A 10,713-nucleotide genomic window follows, 5' to 3' on the forward strand; every position below is an offset into this window, starting at 1 on the left:
TATAAAGCTGTAATTTAAATAAAGCATCAACTAATGAAAAGCAATAGGCAAATATGCAATGTGAATGATTGTTTTTGCAGATGTGTACCAGAATTCGTTCAGACGTTAAAAGTTACTGTTTTTGTTTTAGTCGTATGCAAGATTCTTAACTAAAATAAGTAAGACATACATAACCATATCATTATTTACCTGATTGTGGGATGTTTTTCTTCCTTTTTTTAAATTAACGTGACATTTATTCTGGATAACTACTTCTATGTGTTTGGTGTAAAAGAAAATTAAATGTGAAATTATGTTGAGCAAGTTGCTTCCTTTTTCTTTGTGTTTTAGTCTCTAAGGAAGCACCTTCCGGGGTAGCAAATAAGAAAACCAGCCGGCAATGCTTGCAAAATTATGCCTTGATTATTATTTTAAATCCATAATGGTGTGTTGCTGATTTAAAATAAAATCTTTTGACTATTTATTTTTCAGAAGAGGGTGTGTGTTGATTAAACTTTTCCATAATTTATCCTGCATATTAAAAAAAATATATATAAATATATTCCAATGAGCTGTTAAAATGTGTTGGTATGCTTATTATGACACGATGAACCGAAAGAAAAGCAAAACAACAACAGTTTCTACCTATGTTTCATTTTTAATAAAGCTGGGCGAATTGTTTAACAGATTAAAGTTGTCTTTGTGATATTTATACTTTAAGGGGATAACTCCATCCCTTTTATTATTATTATTATTATTATTATTATTATTATTATTATTATTATTATTATTATTATTATTATTATTATTATTATTATTATTATTATATTTGTGTCTTATAAGTGTGTTACGGAAAGTTAGATGTGCTATTTTCCATAGGAAGTGTGTAGTTAAAAGCATCAGTTCATCTGATATTGAGTGACAAGGGTGTGAAGTCGGGAGGTTGTTATGTCTTGTTTTTGTTTTTGCTGCTGCAATTAGTGCTCCTCAGGACGTTTTACGCCGCATAAATACACGGTGGAAAGAACGCAACCACTTTAACAATAAAGAGACATCCAGAGTTTATTTTCGATTTACAAGGAAAAAAAAATGCAAAAAATAGCATAAATGTAATTGGTCATTTTATTTATCCCAACAGTTTGCCTCTAAATGTTTGAACTTTAATTATTCAGTTTTACACGAGGAAAATCCCGAAGAGCAGAGCCACGACAGCGTGGTTGATGGCGTTGAGGGAATTTGGGGGAAGTATTTGGCTAACTTGTGTTTGCGTCTGCGCAGATAGAGAAATAAAGTAATACATTGGGTGAAACGGCTAATAAATGTGGATTTAAAGCAAACCTGCGCGGCTCACTCTCGCCTGAGATGGTTTATTGCTGCGTCGGCGAATGTGCTCGTCATTTGTTGTTTTGTTTTGGTATCGCTGCATCCAAACTGCGTGAGTTAGTGTGCTTGCGCAGTTCAGAATCACCTTCAACGGCAAGGGCAGCATTGCACGCTCATTTGAAACGGGCAGCCCGTCTAACCTGAACATAAACATGTGCAGAGAAAACCTTTTTGGCAAGATAGTAGTCGAAATAAGTTAATTTCGTCTTTGTGGTTCGCATTCCTCTACAGTCATGATGAAGAAAATGTGAAAGATTGACCTTACACGATAAAAAAAAAAAAAAAGAAAAAAAGAGTTTTGGCCATGCAAGATTCTCATAGGTAAAAAAAAAAATCTGTAGAAATTATTCAAAGGGGAGGACAAAGATCATAAACTAAAGCTTGAAAGAAGTAATATTGACATTGACAATATCATCACTGTTTAATACACTCAAGCATCTGCCTTATATAAAAACAGATGAAGAATCTCACAGGGTGGCTATCTTATAACATGATACATTAGCCGACAAGCCACCATCTGCTTAGCACAAAAAAAAAAAAAAAAATTACATACAGTCTTATTTTACACCTAAGAAAATCACAGGCTTGCTCAAAACTTGAGTTTAGATTTTTTTTTTCTTAAGACATGTAAGCGATACGAGAAAAGGTGCTATGGTGGAATTTCACACACCCTGCAAGAAGAAGAAATGGTATTATAGGACAAATTAGTCACACGGCGTCATGGAAACAGGTTTTTAACGAGGCTGAAAGAAACCAAAGAATTCGTGGAATTTTCATTGTTTGAATCACACATATTCCAAGAAGCACAACTTATTGTCGCATAAGACAGAAGATAATTAAAAGGAAAGGCTGCAACAGAAGCAGGAAACTGCACGAGAGCGAAATTAGTGTCATCGAGTCTCCGTGAATCTGAAACACTGTGTTACTGTTTGCACTGAAGAGGGCTATTCAAGTGTACATGAAACAAAATAAAAGCATATTCAGAAAAGGAGCATGCTGTTGGCCATGGTTTTGGCCATGTCTAAATTTGCTCCCACAACAACATGCTGATTGTTTACCCGGGCCAAGATGAGAACGGGTCACGACTGTTTCACCGAGACACATTTTGTTTCACTTAGTTTTCGTCTTTGAAGGAGGAACAGCACTTTTCAGTCGAACTAACATATTTGGTATGAAACGACAGCGACTCGGTTTCACATGTGCATGTCTGCACATGCGCCTTTAAGCCTTCAAGAAATCCCTCAAAACAGCCTCACACATGTACACACTAACTGAGAGAACGGGAGTTGACTATGCTTGTATTTTACCCTGGTTTTTACACTTGTCTAAGCAAAATCATCGCCTGTTTGATTGCAAACCTGGAGGTTGTTATCATAATCCGAACAGGTAAGAGTGTCGAATGCTGCGTGGGTTCTCCTCTCTGCAGACCCACCAACCAGGAGCTGCAACGAGGCGACACAATCAATTTACTTCCTGGCAGCCACTTTGAAATATCTTTCCAGTTGGATGTGTGGGAGACTGCGCTTTGTTTTGCCTTTCATGCTGGTGTCCAACCCATGCGCAACTGCAAATTTATGGTTCCAGAATCATGTAAAGGCTTAATTAAACACCAACAACAAAAGTAGAGCAGTGTTGCAGATTTAACAGCAAAACACAAGGACAGGGAATACACCCACATGCAGACACGCTAACCATTTCAAATGTAAAAAACCTTTTTTTTTATTTATTTATTTTAATAAGGCTTGTTTTGGTGGCAAGAATAAACGGCACCCCGCGATCGCATTTGAGAGAGGGAGCTGTTGCTGAAAGAGCAGGAGCTCGTTTTACAGCGAGGAGCTGTTTTATAGCCCAATAGAACAGGTTAGGTGCTGAGACACTGTAGTGTAAAACCATTGAATAGCCTATAACCCTTTGATTAGTATCTGCGGAGGAATAAGGAACTGGGATACTCCTATATTTACTTCAAAATAGAAGATAAACCGAGTAAGAATTTATAATAAATTATTATGATGGGGAAATACTTAAATGGAGTCAAATGCAAGGTAAAAAGAAAACGTCTTTAAAATTTTTAAAGACTCAAACATTTTTGCAGACAAATATAGTAAAATAACAACATGCCTGACAAAAATGGGAAAAAAATATTAACAATTGAATTTCATCAAATGAGCTAAACAATATTTAAAAAATGACAGCAGTTTAAATGACTTTTGCTCCCATTTAATTTAATTGTATTTAATTTTTTTGTAGCTGACAGTCTTTTCATACGTATTGACCCCTCAAACCTAAACAAAAAATAAATAAATAAATAATCCAACTTCTAACAATAATATCATCAAGGTAACTCTGGCAAACTGGTCATAGTTCACCTGAAAAAAGAAAATAGTTTGTTTTTACCTAAATAGATACATTTTGGTTTAATAGTTAAAGTTCACCGGAAGCAAGTTGAAAGTAAACACGGCGTATATTTTTACAAAAACAATCCCACACGTTGTTTAGAAAGTTTATGCAACTTTGCTCACTTACTCTATCTCATGTTGAAGACGACTTTGAACTCTGCGCTCTACTGTCCAACACGTTATGTTCTTTAAAGGTGAAACTTTGCTATAATTGTCCACCCTTTTACCCCTTCCAAAAATAAATGACTAAATAAAATAAAATTAAAAAAGACAATATGATCATATTTTAAAAATATCCCAGAATTATCTTTGAATTATGTGCAATGGCTTCTGTGAGTTTTCTTTTATATTTTCCGAGCCGTTTGGAACAGTGTTCAAACCAGCATTTTTATTTTATTTTTGTTTTTTGCTTTTGTAATTAATTTAAGACAAACGTACATGGTAGACGTGAAATGACACGTAATGGATTTTTTTAAAAAAAAATACTGAGGTTATCTTCCCTTACTTTATTTTTCCAATTTATTGTTTTCCCATGGGCCGCTGAAGATTTAGAAAATTATTGTCCACGCTAGTACACAAAAAAAGGACCCACTCTTTCCTACTTAAAAATAAAAAATAAAAATACAGCTTCAACCTTTCACTGATTGTTACGCAGCTACATTATTCTATTTCCTCCTTCTTTCAAAGCCACAATTATTTAAAAAAAAATAAAATAAAAAATATAAAAAATAAAAAGTAAGTCGCCATTTTCCCTGCCAACAACTCCCAAGTGCAGAAACCAGACTGGAACATAGCAGGATCTCACTGATGGGATTAGGGTTTTCTTCTGCTACAGCACATCATCCGAGAGGACTTCTTTGTGGATAACAGTAGGCCACTACTGCTCTGATGTCACTTTCAGGCTCCCGTTCAGGAAAACGAACCAGCGCCGAGGCCAGGAAGAAGGGAATCCTGGCCCCCGTGTGGTTGATGGACAACATTCGCAGAAGACCCCCAGAGCTCTGTGTTAGTGACGTTGGGTGTTGGGGAAATTTACAAATTACTCACGTCACCGTCCAGGGGCCAAGGTTGGTAGGTGTGGCGTAAGACGGGGGAGCATGTAGCCTTGATCTCTGCCTGTGCGCATCCTCTCTAGATTGAACGACCCCAACCCCCACTTTTTGCTGATACTGCCTCAAGATATGCAATTTTACTGTGTTTATAATTAATTCAGCGTCACAGGAAGGCGATCCAAGAAAAAAAAAAAAAGAAGAAGAAAGTCACGTGAATACAAAGAATCTTTTCCATCATCTTTGTTTTTCCAAATTAAAAGCATCAGACAAAAAAAAGAAACAATAGACCAAACTTCACCAGCTCTATTCTAAATGATTGTCTTTGAAATTGTGAATGTGCACAAAATATCTGTGATACAAATACATAATCATATAGTAATTTATTAACAATCACATCATCACACACATACAAACCCTCAATTTGTGTGCGAACTGAGTACAAATCTGCACATTTAAAATCGCCTCATGCGTGAACACCTACGTTTTTTCTCTTTTTTTACAGGGACAATAAAGTGTATTTACTGGATGTGTTAAAACTGGCAAAGTTACCTGTTGTAGTTTAATGCGAAAGGTCAAAGTTGGTCCTGTGTACGCATTCCACTTTCTGTTCCCACTGACTCCCATTGGTCCGTTCCGCCGCTACGACCATTTCCGGGCTCCATGATTCCACTTTATTGCGGCGGGTTAAAGGTGAAGGCCTTGACATTATTGAAGTTCAAAGACTACATTTAATTATACATTGTGCTTAATGCACACGTGCAATCATCCTGTACACATGTGGTGAGCGCACCGTCACATTCGCAAGACACATGCGTCAATTCCGTCAACATAAGACATACTCTTACACACGCACACGCACACACACACACACACACACACACACACACACACACACACACACACACACACACTGTTCTCACACGTTTGCTTTCTGCTGCCCACGTTTTTTGTTTTCTTCTTTTTTTTCTTGCATATGTCACAGACCGAGTTCATCTCTAAAAGCTCTATTTCTCACTGTTCTTCCATAGGACATCTAGTCTTGCTTGTTTACTATTTAGTGCGGAAGTGAACACCATTTCCCCAGAACAGACGGTGCAATTAAGAGAAAAAAATAGCCATTTAGTGCCCCTGTCTTTATGGCAGCGTCTAGACTACAAGAGTGGCGATTCCATTTAGTGTCTACTAAAAGAGGTTATCATTCCCTTCTTGGCCTCTCTCGCTCTCCCCATGTAAGATCTAAGCTGTGGTTCGTTTAACGCGCGAGCAAACGCCTAAAGTGGGATTTGACGTGGAAAAAATTTAGAAAATCTGCAAACAGGTTCCCGTAATATTCGCTGATACTTGAGCTTTCAATCGTATCACTTCTAACGCTTGTATCCAAACGCATAGGCGAGTAAATTGTGCCAGGGTCTTCATATTCAAATTTAACACAAGTTGCTATTTCCAAAAAGCATGCAAGTCACACAAGAAAAAATAAAAATAAAAAAACAGCGTTGTGCCAAATCAAAAAAAGAAAAAAAAAAGACGAGTATGCAATGTAACAGCACAAATAGCACAAAGTCGTTGAGTTTTGCCTATAGGTTTCTGTTTATTTAGTTATTGTAGCGATACACAGGCCGACGATCTGCTCATCCTCTCTGCGATCCAAAGCACCAAAATGTCTGAAGCAAATAATTTAACAAGAGTCGCCATTAAAGCTATTCGTGTGGCATGGGCAAGTGTGCTGAAAAATAGCAGCAGGGATATGAAAAAAAAAAAAAAAGATCCAACATATGCCTATTTACAGTCACGAATGCACATTGCATAGGCTATTCTGTATACATGAACGTGGCCGGAGGGGAGGGTGGGGTGAGTGGGATTGAGGGAGGGGATGTAATACTTTCACAGATTGGATATCACATCTCTCAAGGAGGAACAAAAAAATACAGCCTGGAAAAAAAAAATTCTGCCCACACTCTGGTCGATGATGAAATATTTTAGATATTGATATGCTATATACACTGACCAGAGGCTGGAGTAAGAGCTAAAAGTTGTCTGCTGATATTTTAACAAATATGTCGATAAGAACAGTAGATTAAAGACAAACGGAGAGTCGTGATAAATAGGACATTTTCAAGACCAGCATATAAATGTTTATTCTAACGCAGGTCTTTTTGTCAGAGGGGGTAAAACCAGCTAGAAATTCATCGCCGCCCAGCAGGATAATAAGAAAATGGCGACATTATCCCCTTCCCCTTATTGAAGGCCTATTTTCTTCCACTGTTCACTTTTTTTCACATTGCACTGTTGGTGATATGGGCTCCTCTTTGTGGTAAAAAAAAAAAAAAAAACGGTTATGCCCACGATTACCATTCATTCAATGAGATAAGGAGAAGAAAGAGGAGGAGGCCTCTATGCCACTGTCCTGTGACACTCTTTCTGCTCACAACAGGGGGTTTCCAGAGAAATACTGCAAGCGATCTCTGCTCAGCTTCTTCTCTTTCATTCTTCTGTTCTGGAACCAGATTTTAACCTGGCGGTCGGTGAGGTTCAACATTCGGGAAAGCTGGAGCCTCTTCTCCTTGTTGATGTAAACGTTGAAGAAGAATTCCCGCTCCAGCTCTCGAATTTGAAACTTGGAATAGGGACACCGCTTCTTCCTTGTTCGAGGGACGCCTGGATGAGGAAGAAAATTATACAAATATTATTATGAGCAGATCAAGTGGTGAATAATGTAATATATATATATATATATATATATATATATATATATATATATATATATATATATATATATATATATATATATATATATATATATATATATATATATATATATATATATATATATATATATATATATATATATATATATATATATATATATATATATATATTTAAAAAATAAACAAATAAATATAAATAAATAAAGATAGAGTGGAGTGCTGAGGTGACAATAGGCTCGCCAGGTGCTGAAAATCCTGTGTCAGTGGCATTAGCAATGATAACATTTCAAACCACATTCATGAAGTGAAGTAGCTGAGGCTATCAGATAAACCAGCCATAAAGAGTGCTAAATATCCAAAATAGTTCGGAGGGAATAATATCAACTTACAGCCTCGCTAAGTACGTGTTTATCTGTTACAAATACACAATAACAAAAAGTATTTTCGCCCTGCATTATGTGCGCCACATTCCTCTGGAGCTAAACTAAACAATTTGCACAATCTTCTGGCAGTGGATGCATTGGATTTTTGTCTGCAGCGGCCCCTGTGCAGACCCCAATGGCCCTATCACTCCTTATCAAACAGGTGACCGGGGAAATACATTTGTGTGTGTGTGTGTGTGTGCGTGTGTGCGTGTGCGTGTGTGTGTGTGTTTGTGTGTGTGTGTGTGCTAGCGTGGAAAGTGGACAAATTTAAGTCTGAGGTTTTAATCCACACACTGGATGAACTAGTTACACTGGCAAATAATAGTTAGCTTTAATTTTAGTTGATAGCTAATCAATATAATTTTCTGATCGTGTCATTTCTAAAAACGTTATTTAGACCGCATATTAAGCTTTTTAGCATCTTCACAGCATATTTCAGATAGATAGATAGATAGATAGATAGATAGATAGATAGATAGATAGATAGATAGATAGATAGATAGATAGATAGATAGATAGATAGATAGATAGATAGATAGATAGATAGATAGATAGATAGATAGATAGATAGTTTTGTGCTTAATGCTCTTTGCTGCATGACTTTTTGCGCGCAAACCCTGTGCTAAAGATAATTCACCGGACGCCAAAAGCAATGTTCTGCCCAATTGGTTTTTACACACGACAGCCCCAACAAGAAAATCCCTTAAAAATGACCAACGCAAGTTCACGATCAAAGTTAACATTTGTCACAATAGCTCTCTCTTAAAAAATTTCACAGACTCTCACCATAGAGGCGTCTGTGTATAACATCCCCCACTTTTTCTTTTTTCAAAGCCCTTTTCCCATCGTAAAAATTCTTCCCGTTGCAAGAAAGAGCTTTGTAGGGTTATAATAAAATCCTTTGAATGCTTATAAAACTCCACATAAAATCTGACCGACAAAACACCGGTCTAGTCCCCTTAACCTTCCCCCCGTTTTACAGCTTCGGTTGTACCTACTCGAGTGGCTGCTCTTGCTGGCGTTTCCGTCCTTGGCAGTGGCGGAAGAAGAGGTGCAGGAGCCTGAATTCGTGTGTTCCTCCTCATCGTCTGGGTCTTTCCCCGGCTCCGGGACTCCAGATATAGTCGCTGTGGCGTCCTGCTGCTGCTGCTGCTGTTGCTGTTGTTGCTGCTGCTGCTGCTGCTGGGAGTCGCTTTCCAGCTTCCCTCCCTCGCCCTTTTGTAAACAATTGTCTGACTGATTGTCCGTGCTGCTGCAGTATGCGGTCTCGAAAAAGCGGTCGAAGCCTTGTGGGAGGACGTTGTTCTTCCCCACGCCAGAGTAAAAGCCCGTGGAAGGGTGATTGGATCCCGGGTGGGCATGGTGGTGATGGTGGTGGCTGTACACGCTCTCGTTCTTCATGAGCATTTCTGTCATGGTGGATGGAGGAAGACAGTCTCTATGCACCAGATCCTCTCCCGAGTAGCACGACGCATAGTTGCTCCTGTGGTGCCATTTGCTGGCGGGGTCCAAGCCGTACGAAACTTCCCGCACCGGCTGCACTTGAGATAGATTCGTGGAGTAAGGGTAGCTGATTTGCCGCGAAGGGGCCTGCGGAAGAAACGAGGAGACGGCGGAAAACTCGGGGACGTAGTAGGTGCAGCTGGGGAGGTAGATGTTGGAAGCGCAGCCCGTCCTGTCCCCAAACTCGGATGTCCGGTCTTTGCGTGTCTGGGAGCAGAAGTTGCCCAGATTCACCGAGTTAAACATCTTTCGCTCTCTCGCTACTCGGCCACTATAGATAGATGTTTTGGATTCGAGCTGCAGCAGAAGGGGAAAAATTTGGGAAGGCGAGATGACGCGCAATCCGTCTAAGTCGCCCCGCAGACACGTGATCGAAAGTAGATATTGTCATATATCAATTTGGAAGAGTTGGATGTGTAGGAGTGGTTGGCTTTAGGTGGATCGAGGAGGTTCAAACGAATAATTTTCAAACGCCACAGGCGCACCGAGCAAACCAGTTACAGATTCTTGTTTGCTGGCTTATGACAATTAGTGAGATATGTGCAGCGTTTGAGTGTGTGTGTGTGTGTGTGTGTGTGTGTGTGTGTGTGTGTGTGTGTGTGTGTGTGTGTGTGTGCGCGCGCGCGCGCGCGTGTGTGTGTGTGTAGGTGTGTGTGTGTGTATGTGTGTGTTTATGCTGATGGGCTAGTAGGCCAGCTAAAGACCCAGGGCTTCTTAAAAAGGCAAAGCACAATTTCTAGAGTGCAATCAGGGACAGGCATTTGATAGTTTTTGAGGGATTTTTAAGGTAAGATTGTTATTATTATTATTATTATTATTATTATTGTTATTATTATTATTATTATTATTATTATTATTATTATTATTATTATTATTATTATTAGTAGTAGTAGTAGTAGTAGTAGTAGTAGCAGCAGTAGTATTAGATCAGACTTCTATCAGGACGTAGGTAAAATTTTATTCACGTATTTCATGGATGGTGCATTCGAACAGCACATTAAGCAGCCAATATCTGTTCTCATTCATTGTCCCACCGTTTCAAAAGTAGTAAATATCAAATTTGTTTCTTAATAAAAATATACATGCTCGACTTCCTGCACCCGGCTCTGATAATATGCTGCAGATCTTTCAAACATATAGTTATAACATTTGATGGTATCATTTTCTTAATAGTCGTTACAGGTGTCTGTTTCACACTTGGTTATGAAGGAGTCGCCAGCCAGCTACATGAAATAATCCATCATATAAACTCGCCGGGTATTGTCTTTAT

The 10,713-nt window shown here is 38.5% G+C and overlaps 2 protein-coding genes across 2 annotated transcripts in view; both read right to left on the reverse strand.

The window, feature by feature from the left end:
* Positions 1-589, reverse strand: part of hoxc10a (homeobox C10a) — a 6,519-nt gene extending 5,930 nt beyond the window's left edge. The window contains exon 1 of the mRNA XM_014982714.2: positions 1-589. This exon is cut by the window's left edge and continues 1,360 nt beyond it. The gene's annotated coding sequence lies outside the window, so the exon portion shown is untranslated.
* Positions 590-5,380: 4,791 nt separating this feature from the next.
* Positions 5,381-9,827, reverse strand: hoxc11a (homeobox C11a). Its single transcript, XM_014982716.2, has 2 exons — positions 8,939-9,827; positions 5,381-7,465 (listed from the first exon to the last, which is right to left on the reverse strand). The coding sequence occupies exons 1-2, from the start codon at positions 9,687-9,689 to the stop codon at positions 7,233-7,235; spliced, it is 984 nt and encodes a 327-aa protein (XP_014838202.2). The 5' UTR covers positions 9,690-9,827; the 3' UTR covers positions 5,381-7,232.
* Positions 9,828-10,713: the final 886 nt, after the last annotated feature.

The sequence above is a fragment of the Poecilia mexicana genome, unplaced genomic scaffold, assembly GCF_051168715.1.
Source record: "Poecilia mexicana isolate PSO_F unplaced genomic scaffold, ASM5116871v1 scaffold_7, whole genome shotgun sequence".
In the NCBI taxonomy this organism is placed as follows: domain Eukaryota; kingdom Metazoa; phylum Chordata; class Actinopteri; order Cyprinodontiformes; family Poeciliidae; genus Poecilia; species Poecilia mexicana.